The sequence below is a fragment of the Aegilops tauschii genome, chromosome 7, assembly GCF_002575655.3.
Source record: "Aegilops tauschii subsp. strangulata cultivar AL8/78 chromosome 7, Aet v6.0, whole genome shotgun sequence".
NCBI lineage: Eukaryota > Viridiplantae > Streptophyta > Magnoliopsida > Poales > Poaceae > Aegilops > Aegilops tauschii.
The window spans coordinates 560,864,864-560,891,271 of record NC_053041.3 but is presented as its reverse complement, the minus strand read 5'-3'; the positions used below and the strand labels follow the sequence as shown (position 1 = coordinate 560,891,271).

General features: G+C 43.8%; 1 protein-coding gene across 2 annotated transcripts; it reads right to left on the bottom strand.

Moving 5' to 3' along the window:
• Nucleotides 1-1,819: 1,819 nt before the first annotated feature.
• Nucleotides 1,820-9,448, bottom strand: LOC109785525 (transcription factor bHLH110). Of its 2 annotated transcripts, XM_020344116.4 has the most exons (9): nt 8,863-9,448; nt 8,425-8,746; nt 8,168-8,245; nt 7,898-7,963; nt 6,939-7,004; nt 5,644-5,730; nt 4,021-4,068; nt 3,640-3,684; nt 1,820-2,362 (listed from the first exon to the last, which is right to left on the bottom strand). In XM_020344116.4, exons 1-9 carry the CDS (start codon nt 9,147-9,149, stop codon nt 2,207-2,209), a joined length of 1,155 nt encoding a protein of 384 aa, XP_020199705.1. In that variant the 5' UTR covers nt 9,150-9,448; the 3' UTR covers nt 1,820-2,206. The 2 variants fall into 2 exon arrangements, with proteins under 2 accessions (XP_020199705.1, XP_045086886.1); XM_045230951.2 differs by lacking the exon at nt 5,644-5,730 and having other exon boundaries at nt 8,863-9,447.
• Between the last annotated feature and the right edge of the window lie 16,960 nt (nt 9,449-26,408).

Sequence of the window (26,408 nt, the reverse complement as noted above, 5' to 3'; positions counted from 1 at the left end):
ACAATGAACATGACCCCGTTGCAGCCATAGCGTGGTACCCCCACCCCAGACTGTTGGCGCTCGATGAATAAGACCTCCTTGGAACTGCAACGTGGTAGCCGTGGTTAGTTGTCCCATTGCGGCCATAGGATAGTACCCCACCACCAGTCGGTTGGTTGTCAATGCACAGGACCCCGTTGTGGCCATACATTGGTACCCCCACCCCAGCCAGTTGGTTGTAGATGCACATGACCCTTTTGCGGTCGTAGCGCGGTACCCCCACCTAGTCAGTTGGTTGTCAATGCACAATACCCTATTTCAGCCATAGTGTGGTACCCCCAACCCCAAGCCGACTACCTCTCAATGTACAGTACCTCATTCCAGCCGGCCCGTTCCCCATTGTTGCGTACCCCCACCGGCCTTCAACCATTAATTCCGTCTTGATACAGTGTTCCGTTGATGCGTACGTAGCCGACTGATTTTCCCCCAAAATCAGCTGATTGCCGCCTAGCAACTGCCTTTATGAAGTGCCTCCGTGTGTGGAGTGAATAGCATAAAACTACCACCTTTTGTCTTAGGGTTCCAAAAAACTACCAGATTTTTGTTTGTCGCTGATAACTACCAGAATCGGCGTCGGTTGTTTCAAAAAACCCAAATGACTGTATGTTTTACAATTCATTGCGATTATGACATGTCGGGCCCGTGCGTAAGAGCTTTGATCGTTTGACCGTTTGTTGACCATTATGTGGCATAAAAGCAATCAGGCCCCTGCCGAAAAATAAAAAAGCAATCGGGTCCCTGTATTTTTTCAAAGAAAGCAATCGGTTCCTTGTGGAGGTCATCCTGCAGCTCATGTAGTGACCTCGTCGAACTCCCTCCGGCCGCTCCTCGTGCCCGGCGATGCTCTCCCTCCGGCCGCTCCCCGTGCCCGGCGACGCGCTCCCTCCGGCAGCTCCCCATGCTCGGTCGTGCTCCAGGCAAGCCACAGTGGCGAGCCGTTGGAGCAGCCGTAGCCTCTCTTTGCGTTCGCGCCGCCATGGCCAGGAACTCGGGATGTGGCGCCCAGGAGCTTGGGCCGCCGCATTCCTCAAGGCCGCCGCCCAGGAGCAACCCTGCCACGCTCGTAGCCGCCGCGAAACAGCTCGACGGGCTCGGTTCCCATGCCCATCGCCGGCAATCTCCTCGCCGGCTGCGCAGAGAGCAGCAGCAACAGCGGAGGCGGGGCTCCACACGCGCGGAAGAAGGCGACCCGACGTGGCATAGGGTGTGGCGTGCGCGAACAATGTGGCCGGCGGCCATGGCTGTGGGACGGGTGTTCTGGAGAGGAGAAGGGAGGCAGAGAGGAAGGGGAGAAAATGAGGAGACACTCACGTGTGGGCGCTACATGACAGTTAACGGTCAAACAAACAGTCAAACTGACTGTTTGTTTAGCTGCGGGCTCCAGATGTCATAATCGCAATCAATTGTAAAACACACGGTTATTTTGTTTTTTTGAAACAGCCGACACCAATTCTGGTAGTTATCAGCGACAAACAAAAATCAGGTAGTTTTTTGGAACCTTAACGCAAAAAATGATAGTTTTATGCTATTCACTCCTGGGTGTGACGTGATGCCACATTGCATATGGGCTGTCTGACTGTATGCGATGTGCCATCCACGTCAGCGACGGGCCCAAATTCGGTATGCGACGAGAGTTTTCAGAGATGTGGTGTTCTTTACAAGCCTTATTTGTACTACAGTACTCGTGTGTCACGTCGTGGCAGTTGCAACACGTCCAGTTTCAGAGTGAGTCAAACAAAGATCACATATGAGCAGAGTTATAAAACGAGCCGCGCGTAGATATGAAATTCTTTGTTAAATGTGGCACATTGCAGTAGTTAAGTAGAGATACACATTATACAGCCAACCAGACCATTCCAGAGATGTAAGCAGGTGAGACGCATGCTTGCATGCTCACTTACAAGACTTCCGAAGGTGGTTCTAGCTAGCTATCTGATGATATACAACGTAGCTACGTAGTCTCTAGCATCTGCCTGATCGATGCACTTTGACCAATATCATTGACCAGCAGACGAATGTACATCAAGAATTTTTCAGCAGGATGGGTGCTCTCGACGCGATGCAGCCCATGCATGACAGGTATGTATCCCGGTACTCCTAGACAGACCTCCCTGGCCGGCTCCCGGCAGCTTCGACGACCACTTGCATGATCGTTAACCCCATGCATCTACCGGCCGAACCCCATCCCGAAAGGCGGCGCCACCGTCCAGTAGTCAGCCGGCCCGACGTCGGCGCCGAAGTCCGGCGCGCAGCTCACCGGGACGAGGCAGAGCCCCCTGCTCCGCAGGTCCTTCGTCATTGCTTCCTCGCAGCTGTCTTCGTCCTTAATTTCTCACAGCAAACTATAAATCAGCATTATGAATTCATATGCATGTACTATTAAGAATCCCAATGAAATCTCTAACTATATATATAGAGAGAGAAAATTATACTTTTTGTCCCTCAACTCTCTTGATGAAGTCTAGTTTTGGTCCCTCAAGTCCGAAACCGGACAACTTGTACCCCAAACTGTCGAAACCGGACAAGTTTCGTCCCTGGTCTTGGTTTTGGTGCCGACTCACCCCGGTTTTGAAATTCACACACTTTTCAAATCCACATAGTTTTTTCAAGGTCGCGTAATTGTTTAAAAATAAACATACTTTTTTTCAAATCTGTGAACTATTTTGAAATTTGCGTACTTTTTCAAATCCATGATTTTAAAAAATTGCGTACTTTTATCAAATCCACATATTTTTTTCATATCCATGAAGTGTTTGAAATACGCGTACTTGTTTCAAATCCGCATACTTTTTAAAGTTTGTCTATTTGTTTCAAATCTGTGTTCCTTTTCCAATCCATGAAATTTGTTTGAAATTCACGTACTTGTTTCGAAAGTTGACATAATTTTTTCAAATCAATATATTTTTTCTAATTTGCGTATAAGAAATCCAAATCCTCATACTTTTCAAGTCCGCATCAAATTTTCAAATTAATGAACTCTTTCCAAAAAAATTACATGAATATGATAAAGTACGTCGATTTTGAAAAATTACATGAATTTGAAGAAAACTACATGAACTTTAAAAAATACGCGGATTTGAGAAAATACGTGAACTTGGAAAAAAGTACAAGGATTTGAAAAAATTACAAGAATTTTTTAAAAAGTTCACGCATTTGAAAAAAGTACCCGAATTTGTAAACATTAAGCGGACTAAGAAAAAGTACGCAAATTTGAGTCGGCGCAAAACAGGGTGGGACAACACCAAAACCGGTCAAAACTATGACCAGGGATGAATTTTATCCGGTTTCAGTAGTTAAGGGTGCAAGTTGTCCGGTTTTGGAGTTGACAGTTGAGGGGCCAAATCTAGACTCCATCAAGAATTGAGGAACGAAAAGTATACTTTTCTCATGTATATATAATGCAAGCATATAAATTAATAAACTATATAAAGCACATCTGCATAATGAAATCTCTAACCATATCTATGAAATCTCTAAGCAGGCTAATTACTAATCAGCATCACGGATCAATGTATTAAGAATCCCTATGAAATCTCTAACATATCTACACAATGCAAGCATAAATAAACTATGTAAAGCACATGATGGAGTGATGAGAACCTGATCAGGGCGTCCTCTCTTCCTCGTGGCATTGCCATGTAGCAGCTGCTCGTGATTAAGTAACGGGATTAATTAATAACCGCGTCAAAAGGCAGTACTGCTACTGCACTGTTAGTGACCAAAAGCAATAGCTAGCTTTGCAGTGAAATGAAATAGTTAAAGGTGTAAAGCTAGAGACAAGTACTGGCCCCTGCTGCATGATTAACTTTTCCAGATTTGTTTTATAGGAATGCTTTTTACGTACACAGACTAAAGGCTCACTTTGGGAAGAAAAAGGATCATCTTTTGTACGTGCTTTACTTAACTGATCAGCCAACTGTGGATCCCATAAAAAAGAAAGGATAATTACTAATCAGAGGATCAATGAGCAGTTAATTATACCTGGCCAGGCTCTTCTGGAAATATGCTGCTCCTTTCTTTTTGTTGCACCTGTAAAAAAATGATAGTTTTATGAAGGGAATCAGCCACCATTTTTATTCACAAGAATATACCTCCTCTGCTTTTATTAACTCCGCATATTAGTTTTGACTAAAGTTAAACTTCTTAAACTTTGGCAAAGTTGACAGAGAACAATATGAACATTTAAAATAACAAATCTATATGATGTGACAATATATTCAATGAAGAATCTAATGGTAGATTCGGAACTGTATATGTTCATATTTTTTTCTATAAATTTGATCAAAGTATAACGTTTGACTCCAGACAAAATTAATACACGGAATAAAAAAACAGAGGGAGTACTAATATTGGTTGGTAAGGCATGAAGCTTTGTCTACCTTTTTATGGAAAGAGCTCACAAACTTCAAGATAAGATCCATGTTTTTTTTTTCTTCTAAATATCATTCGCACAGGATTTTCTAATAAGTGCCGTTCTGCCATTAGCAGATAATCTAATATAGCCGTTATCAGATAATATAATCTACTACCAGGCTACTGGCAGTAGAGATTGCATACTCGGTGCACGCGTCAGTTCATGGATCACAAGTGTAATATCGAACCCGGTAAATAGCCAAAGATTGGACGTGCGTAATTAGCCAAAGATTGGTTAAGTGACACAAATGGTGCATGGCTAGGTTTTTGTAAAGATGCGAACTATGCATGCATGTTGTTAGCTTAAGCCGGCCGGTAAATGCATGCATGCAAGGACGCACTGTAGAATTTTCAACCGAAACACCGAAAATAATATGAAGCCTCACTGCCAAGAACATACATACAACAAGTGTACTGTACGTCTGTACCACTGTACAAATTGAGATCCGGACAAAATATGCACGCCAAATGGTAGTTGACAACGTGCGTGCTTTCAACACCGTACCAACCACTTGTCACTTGCATTTGTTCTTATGTTTGGTTAAAATCAGGGAGATCGACTCACAAGCTAAATAAGGAGAATGAGAGAACCAACATAGTGCCATGAACAACTGCTATCCTATACTAAATCAGCGATAATTAATATGGATGGGAGGGGTAGCATAATACTCATCTTGTCGTAAACATGTGATTTTCGACATTCAAACTGTCTCTAATATAAATGTTCGCCCATGAGATCTTGTGGGCGTACGTACATATGTACGTTTCCTGCGTGGTTCACGGACGTAAAGGAAAACCATTCATGACGGTTCAGTCCCAACCAGGCCAATATTCAGAGATGGCTTTCGCCCTTGTTGACCAAGGCAGGCGGCCTTGCTGTCCAGATATGGACAGGGAGAGAAAGATGTGGAAAGATGCGATGCGATGCGCTGCGCGCGTGAAGGCGCGCAGATACGAGACGAGCGTTAATGATCACCTGGAGGCGGGCATGCACCTGCGCTGCCAGATACTAGCGCGCAGCAGCTAGCGAGCGAGCCAGCCTCGGGAATTGTGCACGCACGCAGCAGGGCCGTGGTGTTGCACAGCCACACCTACACGAACACACCGCACCCTTCGTGCATGCTGCACTACGATCAAGCTCACAATCGCGTTAAACTGAAGAGCAGGAGAGGAGCGCTCGGTAGGACTCACGCTGGCCTGGTGCCGCTGCTTGGCGCTGCCGGAGCCCCCACCTCCGTCGCCGCCGCCGCCGACCAGCTGGTACGGCGAGCTCAGGCCCTGCATGCATTCGCACAGGAGATCGATCAATCAGCGGGTCAACCAAGTTCGATCGTAACGTAACCGATCGATCAATTCACAGCCAGCCTGAGGAACAGTGCGTGCACAGGGAACACATTGTGATGCCCGAGCCACGCACAATGTTTGTAAAGAGATTTGCATCTTCGCGCGCAGCGACCAGACTGCATATGCATGCATGCACGCACGCAGGGCGGACGGACGCATGCGCGCAGCTTTTACGAGAACACACATTAGGTTACCTGCCTCTTTTTGTTTCACTTGCCTGGCTCCTTGTGCAGGAACCATCAGCGATCGGTCACTGGTTCACTATACATGTATATATATGCGGCAGGCAAATAGGTGAAACATCTACAGTCCTTGTCCTTGCACGCCTTTCTACTTGATCGGTGTAATTTTTTTCGCAATCTATCTGCTCTACAAGTTTGTTGCAGATAAACACCACATATTGATGTAATGAGTTGCAAGTAGCTCTGAGCTACACACATGTGGTAAAAGACCGGCCACGTTAGAAATTTCTAATCAATTTCAGATAATCATTGGTTTTTTAAAGAAAAAACAAAAATGTATATCATACATGTACCAAGTCCATATTTGGTATTTAGGATTTAGCAGCTTCTATTTAATTAGCACATTCAATATTTAGTTCAAAATTCAAAATTTTCGAAAAAATGCAAAAAATTACTAGCGGGTCTACCTATCAAAACTCATGTCACCAAGCTGGACGATAGATTTGTATATAGTTGTAACAGACATGTATAATTACCTCGCCAAAAAAAACATGTATAGTTTGTGCAAAATCCAACCCCAATAGTCAGTGGTTTCTACAATTTCCGCACTTTCCCTTTCTCTAAACTGAACGTTGTAGCAGTCAGGATCGGCTGCGGATTGGGCTAAGTCAAATACTCTCTTCGTCCTACTAATTTTAGTAAAAAATTATACTAGAGTTGAAACAGTTATTTTAGGACGGAGGGGGTAATAACGAACTTAAACGCACAGTAATTCTCTAGCCAGCTATGGACATCTGCTACTGGCTATAGAAAAGTAAAAGTTAGCTCCTGTGTCCATAGCAATAGAGCTGTCTCCGAAAGAGCTTGAATAACAATGGAACAATTGCATGCATGTGTATAGGCTGTATGCTTCATATGTGATGTATCATGAATAATGTACTTCTTGAGAGAGAGAGGCACCTCAATTTGACCGTGTAGGAATCTGATGTACCCAATGGCTTCAAGGAGTACAGACGCAGTGTCAGTCTGGCAAAAAAGAGAGGTTAGCCCATGTCAGGATCTCTTTTTTGTATTGTTCTATGGGACAATGGATCTTCTTTCTTTAAGTCCAATCGAGTCCATCATCGCAGCCAGATAAAAGACAACACCATATGCATATTTTACTTCCATTCGAAGAATATTGTGAAACTAAGTTTGTATAATTATTTTCATATTGAGGGTTTACGGAAGCAAAGTTCGGAAGACTATACTTCATAATAAATAAACCAACCGCCCAGATTAGCTTCTGGGGATGTGATAAACGACCTACTTATTTTCACCATGAACAATAACTATGCGCAACAATGAATTCAAGGTCATACTTTTTTAGGTTGATTCGAGTCCCATAATCTAGCTATACTTCATAATAAATATGTGTGACAATAGTTTGTGGTGCATGGAATGCCACACATCATGATCAGGAGGAAGAAAGAACATTAAACATTACAATTAGTTATATACTACTCCTGCTTTAAACAAATATAAGACTTTTAGATCACTACTTTAGTATATCTTATCATATAATATTGTTTGCCGGGGCTTCATCCTCCTTTTCAACCAAAAAAATACATAATATTGTCCTATCCCTTGTTTTTCTAACGGGTTTCTTCTCTTGGATTGACCATCTATTCATGGACAAGAAACAATATAGTATAACTGCATAATTATATCATGTTCTAATTATTCCCCACACCAAAAGATATGGACTACTCCTCCCATAATATAATATAAGAGCGTTTTGACACTTCACGCTCTTATATTATGGGATGGAGAGGTTAATTTTTAATGGATTCATTAACAATAGTTACAGATCGAGGGTAGCTAGGATGTACTGATATGGTGAAACTTGCAGCCTGCAGAGGACACGTTGTGATAGATACCTTCCCAAATGGGGAGACGAGCTGGTGAAGGGCAGTTATTCTATCCCCTAGCTTCTCCTTTCTCACCTGAGCAAAAGACCAAGCAAAAGATACTAAGAATGCCATCATCCCAAGCCTTGCCTGTCTCAGCTTCTCTCTCACTCCACAATGATTCTATGCCTGTCCTTTTCAGCATACACATGCATCTGCTTCGATGCTTGCTTGCTCTCAACGACTGGACCATGCTCATTGAGAGAGAGAGAGAGAGAGAGAGAGAGAGAGAGAGAGGACCTTAACAGTAGATTGAGCCGGGGAGGGTTCTTGGGTCCTAGCCTTCTTGAAAGCTGCTCCAGATGCTGTGCTCGTGCACTAGGGAAACACAAAAGAATGGAACAAAGTTACTAATCTTTCATTTGGTCAAGCTTAACTAAATATCGCACGATTATCGCAAAAGTTCTCCTACTATATATAGTGAAACTTGCATTCATGATTCGGTCTAGCGTATTAATTCAACATAATTTCACACTTGAGCTGCTAAATGATACTACCTCACGTGGCGAACCATTGTTTGAGAAGTCCAAGATGTTATTTCCGAGGGAGCTGGTGGAGGTGATGGAGGAAGCTTGGTGCTGCAGGGTGTTGTGGTAGTGCTGAACACCCCTGGACCATGGAGATGGAGAGGACATTGCCAATTGGAACTCATTGCCAGCCGGGCTGCTCCCATGTCTAGCGGTGTTGTTGTAGATGTGGCCGGCGGCGCTGCTCCCATCGCCTTCTTCCCCTTCTCCGGTGATTGTAGCTGGAAACAGCGCCTGCCCTTCCAAATTCTTGTGCCTCTCCTCATCATTAGCTAATTCACCATTGGTTGGCCTGTCAAAAAGAAAGCAGGTTGATCACACACAAACACACACACACACGCAGAGAGAGAGAGAGAGAGAGAGAGAGAAAGAGAGAGAAGCAAAGCAGGGGTAGAGAGAGATACATACATGAAGAGATGGTTCCATGGATCTTGGAGCTGCTGAGCATGGTTGCTGTTGCTGCTGTCGTTCCAAGGCGCAGTGCTGGTTGTAGGGAGTGGATAATGATTCGAGAGGAGCAGAGATGAGAACGAATTGACCGGGGAGGAGAAGGTTGATGTGCTGGTGGAGGGCAAGGAAATCGATGGATTGTTCTGCTCAAAGGGTGGTCTCAAATTATTCACGCTCCGCCATCCATGACCTTCCCCCATCTCCTCCACTAGTGGTGATGATCCCTGGACGAGCCCCCTTTCCATATCTTCCGATATGCTAGCTCTCTCTTCCCCCACAAAGCAACACCAAGCACCCACTGCCACTGGGCAAATCTCTCTCTCTCTCTCTCTCTCTCTCTCTCTCTCTCTCTCTCTCTCTCTCTCTCTCTCTCTCTCTCTCTCTTGCTTCTGAACAAGCTCCACGATTCTCTACTACTGAGGTCAACCTTTAGAGAGAGGAGGAGAAAGCATGTGAGCCTTTGGAGAAGACAGGGAATCTCATGGCACCAGAAGAGCTACACCTTTTCTTTTTTGAATTGGGAGGAGCTATGCTCGGTGGAGTGGAAGAAACTTGGGAGAAGCCATGTGTTTTATTTTGCCTTTCCTCACCGCCCACCTTTACTTGTGTTCTCTTTCGGGGCAGGCGGCTTTTTTCTGCCTCGCCTGCTTTCTTCCAATTTCCCACTTTTGCTTGGGTGAAGAAATGGGTCGAGGAAAGTTGAAGTGTTTCATCTAGCAGGCTTTAAGCGTGGTCGTACTAAAAGATGCTTTTACAATTATTGTTGAAAAAAAGGATTTTTTTTGTTGATTAACAGCTGAGTTGTCCGGATGTTTCGGGATGCTATTTCCATGGAAAAATCGGGCAACTCTAATAAATTGGACCCTTGCTCTTGTGTGCGTCCTACACGTACCATGTCCTCATAGTTTGTACTTCCTCCGTCCAGAAATACTTGTCGAAAAAATATTTCTCCGACAAATATTTCTAAATGAAAGGGGTATGAATGAGATTATTGGGTGAAATAATTGGGATAAGAGTCTTGATTGACAATACCGAGAGCTCCTATTTGCTACTGCTCACTAAAGCAGATTTTTTTTAGGGACGCTCATTGCGGCACAGATAGTCGAGCCAACCTAATAGAGCAACCTTGTGGGCTAGGAGCCCAGTTTACGTTTTAGTGAATGGCTTTTGGCAATTTTTGTTGTATTCTTTTAGTTTGCTCCTTTTCCTTTTGTTTGGTATTTTACATAAACAAACAAGCAACTACTTTACAAAATATGAGTAGTTTTCTGTTACATGGGCATTTCTTAAAAAGCGTGAACATTTTTAAAATTTGCATACAACACTTTTTAATGAAATGTTCATCATGAATTTGAAAAATATCCATCGTGTATTCAAAAAGTGTTCATAGTCTATTTTAAGAGAATTTCATATATTGAATAATTACATTTACAAAATTAAAAAGGAAAAACAAATAACAGAAAACGGAAGGAAAAAACTCAAAATATTCCCTCTGTTTCTAACTATAAGTCTTTTTGGAGATTTCAACAAGGACTATATATGGATGTATATAGACATATTTTTAGAGTGTAGATTCTTTCATTTTGCTTCGTATCCATATTGGAATCTCTAAAAAGACTTATAATATTTAGGAACGGAGGATGTAATCGGAATGAAAATGTGACCTCCTCCCCCCGGCGTCCGCCCACCGCACAAAAGGGAACCAAAAGAAATCTAAAAGGGAAATATTCAAAATAACTAAAAGTAAGCGGTAGAAAAGGAAAACCGAAAAATAAACCCACAAAGAGAGAAGACCAAGAGAACTAATGCCTTCATCCTTGAAAGAGTGTACTTCCAACTCTGTTGAAGGATCAAACTATCTTAAACTTTTACCGAGTTTGTGCAAAAATATATCAATGTTTGTGAAACCAAATAGGTATATGATGAAAATATATTTTATCATGAATATAATGCTACTAATTTGATGGCATAAATATTGGTGTATTACTATATAAATACGGTCAAACATAAAAAAGTTTGACTTCTCTTTCAAGGATGGAGGGAATATAAAACATACAACCTAATAAAACCGGGTGCACTCGCAGACGGCAAATGGGCCTGTCCCACAATGCATCACACTATGGATGCGTTTGGTTGCTCGCATTAGGCCCAGCCAGACCTGGGCGGGCAGTTTTCGTCCTATTTGGTTGCCTAACCCGCATCTAAATCTTGGCCCACACGAACCTTAAACCAATGCTCAGCCAGACCCGCTAGGGACGGTCGAATCGGCAGTTTCCAGCAAACCAGGCTCGAGTGATGTAGGGGAGGGGATGTCGCGCTGCGCAGTTGCGGGCAAGGAGATGGCCGGAGTGATGGCGCGTCCGAAAAAGCGGCAGGACGAATTCGAGTCACCGCCCGCCGATTCGGTCGCCCTATATAACCAGGATGACCGCCGCGGCAAAACTCCCGTCACCATTTCCCTCCTCTTGAGCTTTCCCTCCGGCGCAGACCGATTTCCACGACGAGGTAAGCGGCGCAACTACTCCGACGACTGGTTGACTGCGGCAGCGGATCGACTACTCTTTCCTCCGACGTGCCAAGCACCTCCTCCGCGGCTCCTCCGATGGCGTCTATAAGTTCATTCACACCCTCCTCTTTACTAGTTCTAGCTAGATCTGTCGATGTGGTAGGGTTAGATCTTCCGATCTGTTTGATAGTGTGTTGTAGTAGCTAGTTGTGATGGATTTGAAGCATGCTAGGGGGGTTTTCCATGTCGTCAAGCATTGGTAGCTACTGGTCATGGATGGATTGGTAGTATGCTTAGATGTGTGCTATGCTAGTGTGCAAGTGTTGAACAAGATCATCCATGTGTCCATGATTAGTGATGTGTTCTGTTGTGTTCAGCTGTGGTATGTTTTGATGGATTTACTAGTTTTTTCTTCAACTAGATCATCCATGTGTGCTTGTGTTACTGCTAGTTTGATCTGTCCATGAAATGGCAGCCGTTCCTCTCCAGTTTCGTGCTTAACAAGATGTGTGAGATCATAACTACTGGGGTGAGGACTGACAAGGGCTTCAAGGAGGTTCACTTGAACCTTGTTGCAAAGCAAGTGTTCGAGTTCTGTGGACAGGAGGTCACCTGGACCTAGGTGTACAACCACGTGAGGAAGTGGAGAGGGGGGAGAGAGGTGGATCACCGTGTCCAAGTTCAGAGACCTCAGCGGTGCTTCATGGGATGAGGACACCCGCTCTATCCTTTTGGAGGTAGAGCACTACCAAGGCCACATCGCGGTTAGCTCACAAACCATGCCCATCTATCTAACCAGCAGTTTAAGCCTATGAACCATTGCCATACTAACTAACCACTCTTCTCTATTTCTTGCTTAGGCTCACCCCAAGGACGCAGAGTTCCTCAACACACCTATCCAGAACTACCACCAAATGCAGTTGATTTTCTCCTTTGGGCTGGCAACTGGCAAGCATGCCATGGGCTCTGGTCAGCTGCTGGGCTCGCCGATGCCTGAGTATCCAGATAGCTAGGAGTCGGACACCATCAACGTTGATGCTCCTGAGAAGGATGGTGAGCACATTCATGTGGTGGATAGGAAGAGGAAGCGGGAAGGCTTCATGGAGGAGGAGCTGAGTGTCTTCAACAGCATGACTCAGGCAGTGTAGGAGGTGGCCACCGCCATCAGGGAGAGCAAAACGGTCGACATCCACCCCGAGCTCTACGATGCCGTCATGGAGCAAGGTGGCCTCGGCCCAGAGGCTCTCATGGTGGCTCTCAGCTTCCTGTTGGACAAGAAAGCCGATGGTATTGGGTTTGTTGCCATGGGAGACGCCCACAGGGTGCTCTAGCTAAGGATCTGACTCGGCAAGCACTACTACTAGTGTTGCTTCAGCTAGTGGTGACGGCATGCATGATCCTCGATGGCGATGGCGACAAGGACGGCCATGACGATGACGACATATATTTTGGGTATTTAGGGCTTGAAAACAATCTTATGGTCTGTATATTTTGGTGAGGTGGTATATACTAACCCCTCACGGTGATCATGAACTTGCGGTGGTAGTATTACACCCTCTTTTGGATGTGGTGGTAGGATGACACTAAAGTAGTGATAGGTTGAACTTACTACGCGGTATGACCATGCATGCTTACTAGTGCTCTTCTGCTCCATTGCTTCTATGCTTCATTGCTTGCTCCTAGAGTGCTTCATTGCTTGTTGTTTGTGTGTTCCAATGCTTGTTGCTTCAACTTATTGCTCATTTGCATTGTTAGGGCAAGTGGTATGCGGTGTTCGAAGGGGGGGTTCTAGGGGTTTACAGTTCATAGGTAGCTTGCAACAGACAAGTTTCAGGGTACAACGATGGTTGACACAGAGGGTTTAAGACTAAGCAGGCACTACTATAGGAATGCCTAGCAGTGGCAGGCACAAAATGGCCATCAGTGGCGGGCTAGGGGCCCGGCCAAGCCCGCCACTGTTAAAAGGCCGCCACGGCAGGCATGAAGTTGCACCCGCCACTACTAATAGGGTGCACCAGACCTAGTTTGCACCATAGCAAGGATGGCCAGTGGCGAGCACTGTGCTCTGCCCCGCCACTGCTAGTAGTTTTAGGATTTAAAAAGATGCACGTATTGTACTGTGATGTACACAATAGAGTCCATGTAATGCACATATGTACATACACAGCATCATTCTGGGAACGAATCTAAAAATGACAGAAACACAGGAAAACATTAAGCACAGACATAGAAATTAATGCACTTTTTTGACTAGATAAGGCAACACTAGTAGAAAAAGGGCCTAATGTGAAGCACATTAGTCCCAGTTTATAACTGAACCGGCACTAATGTGACCATTAGTGCCGGTTCGAACGGCTATGCATTAGTGTCGGTTCGTGTTCAATCTTTAGTACCGGTTTGTGCCACGAACTGGTACTATAGGGGTGTTGGCTGGCTGGCGTCAGGCCGGGGCCCCACGAGCCCCTTTAGTGCTGGTTTGTGACACAAACCGGTACTAAAGGTCTAACCTATAGTACCGGTTTGTGTCACAAACCAGCACTAAAGGGGTCTTAACCTATAGTCCGGTTGGAGACACAAACCGGCACTATAGGGTCATTTCAGTTTTGAAAAAAAAAAGAAAAGAAAAATGATAAAAACTTCAAAAATTAAAATTCTTCGAGGTGTAGTTATGTTACTAGCCTACTAGTGCAAGTCTCCTATTTTGTAAAGATCTCTAGCCCAACAAGCTGAATCAAATAAGCTACGGAACCAATGTACCAAATGCACTAATGAGGTGTTCACGTAGTGTGGCCGGAGTCTGATGTCGCGGTCCATAGGTAGTCCTCTGGATTTTCCAGTCATTGGCTTCAAGTCTGATCATTGGCTTCAAGTCGCTTTTGGTCCTTGGCCTCGAGCCGCTTTGGCGGAGAAAATCCTGAAAATAGGACATATTCTTGCACAATTAAAGACAGAAAGAAATTAAAGTCGACATATATATTCTTGTAATCACCAAGTGTTTCAGATTATAAGTTTAAAAGAATCTTAGCATGTGACAATCAACAAACAAGTGGCATGCTACAACAACGAATCCCCTCCTCTTCTCTCGGCAGCGACCCTACTCGCGTAAGCAAATAATGTTCCCAGTACGTATCACCCATAACGCGGCGCTACTAGGCCGACCCAATACTGTAGTTGTGGGAGAATTATTTTCTATGGTTTGTAGTTGTTGTTTTTTTCATTGTTTTGCATCGGTTTTGTTTGGGTCTTTTTGTTTTCCTTTTCCTTTTTTTCTTTTGTCTTCGGTTTGTTGTGTTTCTTTCTTTGGTTTTCACCAGTTTTCTTCGGGTTTTTTTAACTCATATCTAATTTGTCTCATACACATTGCACTTTTTTCGTATACACTGGACACATTTTTTTATACACCTTTAACATTTTTCAAATACATGACTATCAATTTTTTTCAGATATATGTTTTGATTTCTATTTTTTCATACACATTGTACATTTTCTATAAACATCTAACATAATTTTTCTGATCCTAAAAAGTTTAATAGAATATTTATATGAGTTTAACATTTTTCAAATACGTGACTAATAATTTTTTAAATACGTGTTAATTTTTGTTCTAAATACACGTTTAAACATTATTTGAATGATACGAAATAGTTTCTAAAAATTATGCGAATATATTTTATAAATTGTGTAAACCTTTTCTAAAATGTTATAAATATAATTCAAAAAGTGTGAACAATTTATAAAATGTAAGATACATTTTTCTGAATGGTATGAAACAATTTTTTTTAACTTCACAAACATGTTCTTCAAATGTAACGTGCATTCTTTTAGTAGAAAAATGAAAAACAGAAAAGCATAGGAAACTCAATAAAACTAAATATTATAAACACATAATGGAAAAACCGTTCAAAATTTTGTATAAGCTTCCAAAATCGGTAGGCTGACCCAATTACACACCTTAGTCAGAAGATGCTCTCTGTAGTTATAGAAAAAAAAAGGTGGGGCGCCACAATGTCTCGCTTGTACCGAGATGTAGGAAAGCCACGCGTCAGGGGAGCTCCAGATCTACCGACCCAGGCATGCAGGGGGCCACGGCTCCGTTCCTCTTTTTTTTTTGTCCTTTTTTTATTCCTAGTTTTTGTCAGTTTTTACTTCCGTTTAAAAAAATCACTTTACATAAAACATTAGAAAAATTATTACCAAGCATTGCGAAAATGCTAAATATGTATAGAGAAAATGTTTCTCATATATGCGAAAAATGCATAAAAAATAGATAATGTGTGTGAAAAAAGTTGATCATGTATTTAAAAAATGTAGATCAAGCATTGGAAAAGATATTTAAAAAGTATTTCAAAAAATATAATCAAGCATTCGAAATATATGAAATGTGTATATAAAAAATGTTGACCATGTATTAAAAAAGTTAAACTTTTATTCTATTCAAAAAATGTTAAAGTTGTATTCAAAATATGTTAATCAAGCATTTGAAAACTATTAAATGTATATAGAGAAATAGTTGACCATGTATGAAACTATTACATTTTAAAAAGTTTAATCAAGCATTTGGAAAGTGTTGAATGCGTATAGAAAAAATGTTGACCATGTAATAAAAATGTTAATTTTGTATTTTAAAAATGTTAATCAAGCATTCTAAAATGTTTAAAATGTTAATTTTGTATTTTAAATTTTTTGACCATGTATTAAAAAATGTTAATATTTTATTATGGTAATGTTAATCAAGAATTTCAATTTTCATAAAAGTGTATAGAAAAAATGTTAACCATGTATTAAAAAAAGTTAAGCATGTAATGGAAAATTGTTCTTGACATATACGAAAAATGTAGAATGAAAAACAAAAGAAATAAAGAAAAGCAATAAAATAATGAAAAATTTAAAAGAAACTAGAGAAAAAAATAAAACAAAAACTAAAACTGAAGAAACAAGTGCAAAAAGGATGAAAAACAGTGAAAACGATGAAGAAATGGAGAAAACAAAAAAAATTGAAAACCAAGAAAGAAACAAAAAACCGAAGAAAAAAGAAAGGAAAATGAGAAATAAAATAAAATCGTTGAAACCCATGAAATACACAAAGAGAAACCAAAGAAAAATAGAAACAAATCAAAGTATAAAGCCAAAAAAAAAAGAAAACTAGCGAAGAAATATGAAAACCAAACAAAAAACAAAAAACAGAAAAAAAAAGAAAGAAAATCCTATTGGTGTGGATAGTGGAAATGGGGCAGCCTTATTCATGTCACCGCGTGATTGTTAAGGTGGGTGTGGTGCTAAGAGGAGTGGGATCAATGGGGTCGTCTGGACGGCTTAGAGAAAGCGGAGCATTGCGTTTAGGGTTCATTACTGGTAGGGTCAGACGAGAAGTTGGAGGGGAAGCGTTAGGATTTGTGGATGATTTTTGTAGCACTAGGGTTGAAAGTGCAATCATGCCCTTAATCTTATTTTGATGTTGATGACAATGTACTCACAGGGGACTAACAAAGTTTGTCAAGTATATCTCAGGTTTTAGTCCCCTCGGGATCATGTGTGTGTGGATTATGACTTCGAAAATATTTATCTTCCTCAAGAACAAAGAAACAAGTCTACTGGCATAGCCACCTTTTTTATGCTTGTTCTTGAGTATAGGGATCCCGCACTATTAAGTGGGGAACATGGGGTCTTGTGAGAGTCTTGCTCAAAATCTTCTTCTAAAAACTCTTTGTCTGATCTTCATCTCAGTCGGACGTCCGGTATTCTTCGGTCGTCCGGTACCTTTTCTACAGAGCCAAAACATCGGTTGTCCAGCGTCCATCGGACGTCCGGTACTTTCTCTACCGAACCAAAACATCAGACGTCCGGGATCCTCCGGTCGTCCGGTACCTTCTATACCGTGCCAAAACATCGGACGTTCGGTCCCTGTCGGACGTCTGGTAACTGCCAAGCCTTCGGTCGTCCGTTGTGTATCGGACGTCTAATACTGCAGTGCTGTTTTGGTCCCAACAGCCACTTATTGAGGCATACTATAAATATCTCTCTCCCATCCCATGTGAGCGTTGACCATTCACTTCAAACATACTCAAGAACACTTTTCACTCTCTCTCTCTCACTCGCCTACACCAAATCTTAGATCCCTAAGGGATTTGAGAGCATTTGAGAGAAGTTGTCCACCCAAGTGATAGATCCACTCTTTCCCCTTCTTGGCACCAAAGGAATTTGTGATTTGAGCAAGTCTTGAGCTTTTCCCCATCGTTCTTGTTACTCTTGGAGGTTGGAGACTCCTAGGCGGTAGGAGTCATTCATGGAGGAATCGACCATTGTGATTATCCCCGGAAAGTTTGTCAGGGTTTGGAGACCACCCCAAGGTCTACCACTAGTGGTTGAGAAATGCCTTCGTAGTGTTGTCTCAAAGGGAGAATATGGTGAGCCTTCGTGGCGTTGGTGTGCCTTCGTGGTAACGTCCACCTCTCTAACGGTGACGTAGCTTCCCTCCAAGGAAGTGAACATCGGCATACATCCTCGTCTCTCGGAGTTGCGGTTATCCCTAACCCTAACTTCCTACTTGTGGTTACTTATCTCTTAGGCTTTACTTATATCATATTGTTCTTGCTTACTCTCGTACTTGTGTTACTCGTTCACCTTGCTTAGCTCTTAGCATCATGCTTGCAATTGTTAGGCTCAATTTCATATTCCACATTATTGCCTAAAATTGCTAAGTAAATAATTAAAATTTGTAATTGTACCTATTCACCCCCCTCTAGGTCCATCTCGATCCTTTCAATTGGTATGAGAGCCTCGTGCTCTATTCTTGTGGCTTAACCGCCCTAGAGCAAGATGAACCCCGATGGGACACCCCTTGTTGCAGATCCGAAGGAGAAGGGCAATGCTTCTTCGAAAGACAAGTCTTTCACTCATGAGGATCTCGAACAGGCCCTTGCTAAGCAAACGGAGGAGCATGATGCTTCTCTTGAGACCTTGGTCCAAATGAGGCTAGCCACATTAACCACGATGCTCGCGCCACTTTCGGGTGGTGCGGCCTCGAGGCCAACCGTGCCTACTCCTTCACTTGGCCAACAACCTCCTAGTAATGATCAAACTAGTGTTCCATGGCTATATGCTAGACCTCAGGTTGAGAAACCTAAGTATAATCCTGGAGGAAAACCTCCTTTGCTTGATGACAGTTCCACTTTTGCTTTGTGGAGAGTTGGTGTGCAGAACCATCTTAGGTACGCCAATGATGAAATGTTGGACATTATGGAGGATGGCTACAACCCTGTTGACCCAAAGAATCTCACTCCAAGAGAAACTTATGACGAGCATCTCAACGACACCGCAATCATGTGCATAAGAAAAGGAATGAATGATAAGCAAAGGAGACCATACATACACATCACAAGTGACAAGGAATTGTGGGATAGCATTGTGAGGACCAAGGCCGGTACCTCCACTCTCCGGCTTGCTCAATATGAAATTGCCAAGGGTCAATTGCAAAACTTTTGTATGGAGAAAGGTGAATCCCCCAAGCAGCTCCTCGAGCGTCTCATGACTCTCACCGCCGACATCGAGTCTTGTGATTGTGAGAAGATACAAGATGGATTCAACTTGACTAAGCGATTTCTCGTGGACAAGTTGCTTCATGCTCTTGCTCCATATCATCACCAAATGGTGTGGGACATAAGACAACACCATGGATTCAAGGAAATGACTCCGGATGACATCATATCCACTTTACAACTATTTGAAGAGTCAAAGGCAAATGCTACAAAACATCTTGCCATGCATGGTACCTCAACATCAAAAATCAATCTTGCATTGAAGGCCAAGCATGTATGATGGTGATGAGATTGACTCCGATGAGAGCCTTTCATATGAAGACATTGCCCTTTTTGTCAAGAATTTTAGCGCGGGAAAATTCAAGGGAAGATTCCAGAAGAAGAAAGTGAGAAAATGCTATAACTGTGAAGAAACCAACCACTTCTCCAATGATTGCCTTATGAGAAGAGAGAAGATAAAGCAAGGTTTTCCAAGACCTTTCCCAAGAAGAAGTTGCCAAATCCGTTGAACTCCAAGCTCAAGAAGAGAGATGGGAAAGCAATGGTTGCTCATGAAGATTCCGATCCGGATGATGTTAGTGGTGTTGCCGGAGTAGCTCAAGATTCTCAAAACACCTTGAGGCTAGTCAACAAGAGTGGTGATGTTGTCACCTACAACTATATGAAAGACTACAAGGGCAACGCTCACAAGTGCCTAATGGCAAAGGCCGTGGTAGGAGATGGAGAGGACCAAAACTCTCCTAACAAGGTCAAGGTAACCCCACGATCAAACCCTCCTCTCTTCACTCCTTCTACTCCTAGTGATGAGTATCTTGATGCGGAGGATAGTTATGATGATGATGACATACATGATCCTATGCCTGCTAAACTAAATAAGTTCATGTGCTCCCTCAAAGGAAAGAAGCTCACAATGTTTCGTATGCTTATAGAGATGGTGAGTAAGCACACCATCACCATTAAGGAACTCGAAACCCTCGTCACCGAGGAAAAGGAAAAATATGAAATCCTTGAGCGGAAAGTCCAATATGAGGAAGCACAAAATGATGAACTATGCATGAAAATTGGTGCAAACATTGATGTTCATGCTAAAGAACTTGCCTCCTTGAAAAAGGCTAAGGACTCTTGCGAGGAGTTGTTGAATGATAAAAGTAAGCTTGTGAAGTCTCATGCATCTCTCTCTAAGGATTGTGAGCTTCTATCCGTGTCCCTCAAGACTAAGGAAGAAGAGCTCACTCTTCTTACAAAGAGTTTTGAGACGCTCAAGCTTACCTATCTTGAAACTCTAGCCAAGGCTTACTCTTCTCCTATTATTAATGTTGATGCTTGTACTACTAACTCTCGTGGTGACCTAGCATCCATTCTTGAGAAGAATCGCTTTCTCAAGGCTCAACTCGAGAAAGGTCTCATGACATGTGCTCAAGGACAAAAGAACCTTAATGAGGTATTGAGCCAACACAATGAGGTTTTTGCCAAAGAGGGGCTCGGGTTTGACCCAAGCACAAGCAAGAAGAAGACGTCTTCTCAAAAGTGCACCACTCCTCTGAAAGAAAAGTTTGTACGAGAAGGCCACAAGGAGAGAGGTAAGGTTGTGAGTGGGAAGGCCACTAGGGTCATGCCCACTCTCAACAAGCCAAAAGAGTTCATGCCTCCATCCTATGTACTTTGTAAAACTAAGGATGGAGAAGTTTATGCAAAATTTGTTGGTCCTCGAAATGCATTCCGGTTTTATGCTATTTGGGCCCCTAAGACACTTGTGACTAACTTGAGAGGTCCCATTGAAAAAAGGGTGCCTCTAAGAAAGTCATAATTGTGTGTAGATTTCTTTCTCTGGTGGAGTAAAATGGGTGATCGATAGTGGATGTACCAATCATATGACCGGAGATAGCAAATTGCTCTACGATTTCATGGAAGGTATTCAACCATTTATGAGCATTAAGTTTGGTGGAGGATCAAAAGGACAGGTACTCGGGTTGGGCAAGGTGGCTATCACAAATGACATGTCTCTTGCAAATGTCATGCTTGTTCAATCCCTTAAATATCATTTGCTTTCAATTCGCCAACTGGCTTCTGTTGGTTATGATACACTCTTTGGACTAACGGATGTGAAAGTATTTGAGAGAGATACTCTCAAAGTGGCCTTTGTTGGAGAGTTGGATGGCAACCTTTGCATGGTTGATTTCTCGAAAGAGAGCACATTCCATGTAACTTTTCTAATGGCCAAGGCCGACAAGGGGTGGCTATGGCATCGCCGGCTAGACCATGTCGGCATGAGAAATCTTCAAGATCTCTTAAAGGGTAATCACATCCTTGGACTAACCAATGTCTCTTTTGAGAAAGACCGTGTGTGTAGTGCATGCATAGCCGGGAAGCAACATCAATCAAAGCACCCACCCAGAATATCGTGTCTACTTCAAGGCCTTTGGAGCTCCTTCATGTGGATCTTTTTGGGCCTCCTTCATGGGATAGTCTTGGTGGGAAAAAGTATGGACTTGTCATTGTTGATGATTACTCAAGATATACATGGGTGTTTTTCGTCATGTCCAAGGACGAGACGAAGATCACCTTCATTGATTTTGCCAAGCAAACACAACGCAAGTTTGACAAAGAAATCTTGGCAATAAGAAGTGATAATGGCTCCGAGTTCAAGAACTACACCCTGGAAGGATTTCTTAGTGATGAAGGGATTGAGCATCAATATTCCGCACCATACACGCCTCAACAAAATGGTGTTGCCGAAAGGAAGAACAGTACACTTGTGGAGATGGAAAGGTCCATGTTAGATGAATACAAGTCGCCACATAGTTTTTGGGCTGAGGTTGTCAACACCGCATGCCATGCATCAAACCGGCTCTTCCTCCGCACAATTTTGGAAAAGGCTCCATATGAGCTCCTAACCAGGAACAAGCCAAATGTCAAGTACTTTCGTGTATTGGGGTGGAAATGTTTCATCCTCAACAAAAGAGAATGGTTAGGAAAATTTCAATCCAAAACAACTGAGGGCATATTTGTTGGCTATGGATCAAACTCTCACGCCTACAGAGTCTACAACAAATCCAATGGATGTGTTGTAGAAACTTGTGACGTCGTGTTTGATGGCTCCCATGGGGAGCAAGTTTATCAAAGTGATGTAGGTGAAGAAAATTCTTCTCAAGATATTTTGACCATGGGTGTTGGTGCACTTCCTCCAATGGAACAAGAACCTCATGATGATGAAGAAGAAGATGGAAGCTTCACACATCATCAAACCACTTCAACACCCATTGTGACACCCAAGTTTTTATTTGGATTTTTCAAAAGATTTTATTTGACTTGAAGGGAGTGATTTAAAAAAAAATTTCTTCAAGAGAACTCTCACTCTCAAATATTTTTCTTTATGGCAAAAATTTTATTTGAATTCACCCAAGATCTGCCTTTGACCTGGGGAGTTCTTGCTCTTCATTTGGGCTCAAGACAAAATGTTTTTCATTTGAGAGAATAACTTTTGAAAACCTTTTCTTGAATTTGCACTATGGCTTTTGGAAAGTACTTTGCCACTTTCAACTATTCCTTCTTGCCATGGCATAAGTGCAAATCCTCTCTCCTAACCCTTCCCTCACCTCTGGATCATGATTTGCATCAAATCCAGCAAGTTGAACCTCCTCATGTGATCATTTCCATTCAAATTCTATTCAAATAAATTTCTGTCTTCTCTTATAGCACTTGGAGATTTACAAAGGAACTCCTTTTTCTGTTTTGATTTTTACCACCAAACCTTTTTCCCCTCCTAGTCCTTTGAACCCTCAACCTGGAACCATGAAGATCCACTGGTCTCCAGTTCAAAAATTTCAAACTACATCAGCTGCAAGTTTGGACCAGATTTGCCAAATTTGGTGAAATTCATTCAAAACTTTCTCCAAAAATTCCAAGTAAATTCATGCAGCCCCTGGGTGCTTTGAGTGATCATCTCACCAAGTTACAGCTCCAGAAAAATTTATCTCTTTACCAAAACCTACTGTCGAACACCTGCAATGCTTGGTCACTGTCAAGATTCAGTAAGTTCAGAGTTCAGGCAAGTGGCTGCTGTCGTTTTCTTCAGAAACGGGCGTCGATCTCGCCAGTACCCTCGCGTCGCCTTGCTCCTCGTCCTCGCCCTCTCGTTCCTGCACCGCACGAGTGCCTGGCATCTTGCGGGCGTCGGCGACGAGCAGCAGAAGGTGCGCCGCCCCGTGATCAACGCCGGCGGCGGCTTTGCGGACGCCAGCGGGAGACACGGCGCCGCCGACTCCACCCAGCGCCGCCCAAACCACCGGAGCCCGCCGCGTGGCCGTCCACTCCCCCGAATGCGCTGCCGCTCTCGTCGTGAACCCCAGGGCGCGGAGCGCGCTCTCTGCCGCCGTTGAGCCCGTGCGGTCACCTCACCGTGGACAGACGCCATTACGCCAAGACCAACCCCGTTCAGCTGCAAATCGAGTCCAGTAACATCCACTGATGCTGCTCGACCGCTCAAACCCCCTGCCAACCCACTGCTCCGCCGTAATCGCTCGCCGGAGATTCTCCGTTCACGGCCACCCCGTCGATCTGCCTATAAATAGGGGCCCCGCGCTTCAACTCGAGCACCCACCAGCCCTACACTTCCCCTAGAGCACGCCTAGCCACTGGAAGAGCCCCGAGGAGGTCTCCTTCCTCAACTCCGGCCGCCGCGACCCGCCACGGGATCCAGCCCGATTCGCCCCCGTGTGTGCTCCGCAGCCTCCATTCTCTTGCCAGTAGCTTCTCCTTGCATCACCCGTTCTGACCCGCGCCTCAATTCGTACTTTGCAGCCCTCTACCGGAGTTCCCCAACCTCACCCGAACCGCCGTCCGCAGGAGATAGTGTCGCCGTCGACGTGGTGCTCCCCGTTGGATGAGTCCACCACCCACCGACGCGGAAGAAGACACTGAAGCTCTTGGTACCCTCCGTTTCTCCTAACTCGCCGTGGTTCGACGCCGGCGTCCACCGCCGTCTTCGGGCGCCGGCGAGCTTTCAAACCTGACATGCGGGCCCCGCGTGTCAGCCTCTGTTTTATTTCCCCGAACCGTTTTCTGTTGGCGGCTTCGGGCAAAATACGTTTTCTCCTTGTGCTTGCGCATTCCCAGCCGAAGCGTTTTCTGTTTTCTCAGTTAAAACCCAGGAACTTTTCTGTTTCATTACAGAAAGGTCCCTGGACAGAAACCTTTATAAATTTTTAATGAAAAGGTATTTTTGAGTGATTCTTTTTCTGTCAATCTCCAAGTTTTGTCTAGTTTTTTATGGGATTTATTTGAAAAATATTTGGCAAAGTTTCTGTGCATGTGTTGGTTTTCACGTTAGTACCCCGTTTCGTGATTGCCGTAGGTTCCGGGAGAGGGGACGGAGCCGCGAACTTCGCCGAGCTAGACTCCGACTTCTCCGAACCAGGCAAGCATGTTTGAACATTTGATATGGCAGATGTTTTGCATGTTCATGTGAAAGTTTGTGCGTGGCATGTGAGTGTCGATAAGTACCTCGTTGCTTGTAAGGCAACGACCCGGTTGTTCCGAAGTTGCGATGACCTCTGATGAGAGGTGGCCTAATCATGTAGTGACATGAAGGGCAGCAAGGTGGTACTGTTGTAGCATGCCAGCCTTGCGTCATCCGACTTTCTTCGACGTTAACGTGGTTGGAGCCACGTTATCGATCTTTTCCCGCATGTTCCAAAGTTGCGATGACCTCTGATGAGAGGTGGCCTAATCATGTGGTGACATGAAGGGCAGCAAGGTGGTACTGTTGTAGCATGCCAGCCTTGTGTCATCCGACTTTTCCGACGTTAACATGGTTGGAGCCGTGTTATCGTCCTTTCCCCTTTCCGTGCTACCACATGTCTCATTGCCAGGGACGCGGTTTAGTAAGTTGGTAACCTCTTTCCGTGTACACACCAAACAGAGAGGCCGGGATGATGGTACCTTGGCCCAGGATTAAAGCCAGTCATCCGGTCAGGGGGCATGGGTGTTTCCGGTTGGGACCGAGAGGGGGGGCACCCCCTTATAGCGCGCGTATAGAAATTCGATCCCATGCTACGCGAGGTTGTAGCCTCCCCGACTCAGGGTTTTTCCTGAATGTTGCCGAGGGTGATCCCTGGCTTCGGATGGTTAAATTGGGTGTGTACTGGTTAGACGTGTTCCTTCCAGAACACCGTAGACGGAACTAGTCCCCGTGACTACTGAAATCCGTTGGCTGTGGTTAAGTACAAACTCTGCAGAGTCAATTCTTTCCAAATCATCGTACCCATGATCAGTAATGTAGACTTTACATCCAAATCTATCCGTGTGAAAATCTTGCCCCCGGTGAACAAGCTCAAGCGGTAAAATCTCAGATTTATTGTTATTCCAGTTGATGGACTAACTTTATTTTGTGTCTCATGCTTGTGATAATTTATGTCTCCGAGCTATTGTATTAATGAGTTGTGATATAAGCCCTTTATGTGACGTCGCGCAGACGTCCGACTGTGGCGTGTACTCATTTCTCACCTTCGATATAAGCCCTTTATGTGATGTCGCTCAGACGTCCGACTGCGGCATGCACTGTCTTTACTTTCTGTTATAAGCCCTTTATGTGGTGTCGCCCCGACGCCCGACTGTGGTATTATTATTCCGCATTTTCCTCTCGAGGAGTCTTTCAGACACTCGTTTGGCACCTGTATTATTATTCCGCATTTTCCTCTCGAGGAGTCTTTCAGACACTCGTTTGGCACCAGTATTACTATTCTGCAGTTTCCGCTCGAGGCGTCATTCAGACCCTCGCTTGGCACCCAGTATTTATTATCTCTGTGTCTGATCGCACTGGTTAACTTATTCATGTGCTTCATGTTTGCATTTGTTATACCTTATGACCGAACTGTCTTGCGAGTACTTTCATAGTACTCACCTGGCTTGTTGATTTGGCCAGATGTTGACGAAGGCGATCTCTTGGATGAAGAGTTTGATAGCGCGTCCGATGCCTAGAGGAGTCCCAGTCAGTCCTGCGCGATCCCGGATATTGGTCACTTGTATCGTTTACGCTTCCGCCACCCGCAATAAGTCTTCTCGAGCCTCACTCCGACGCTCGAAGAGTTGTAGTATTCTGGAATCATGTCACTCGCTTCGCGATGATATTTCCACCACTGTTTTTTTATCGTCAGTTAGTAGTTTGCCACCCGATCCGCCGCGTTGTTTTATCGGCGTGTATGTAATAAATTGTTGGGCAGTCTCTGCTCAACTTTGTATTATATTTAGTACTCCTGGTACTTTTTCTTCTGTGACCAATGTATTGTCTATCAGTGAGAAGGAATTCTTCCTCGCTGGTCCGTAACAGGGATTGGTTTCTCAATAATTATTTTATTGAAAAACCGGTTGTGACAAGCTTGGTATCAGAGCCAGGCTGACTGTAGGAAACCACTAGGTGCGACCGCTAATCAGTGATTAGCGTCTTTTGTGCTTCTTCAGCATTT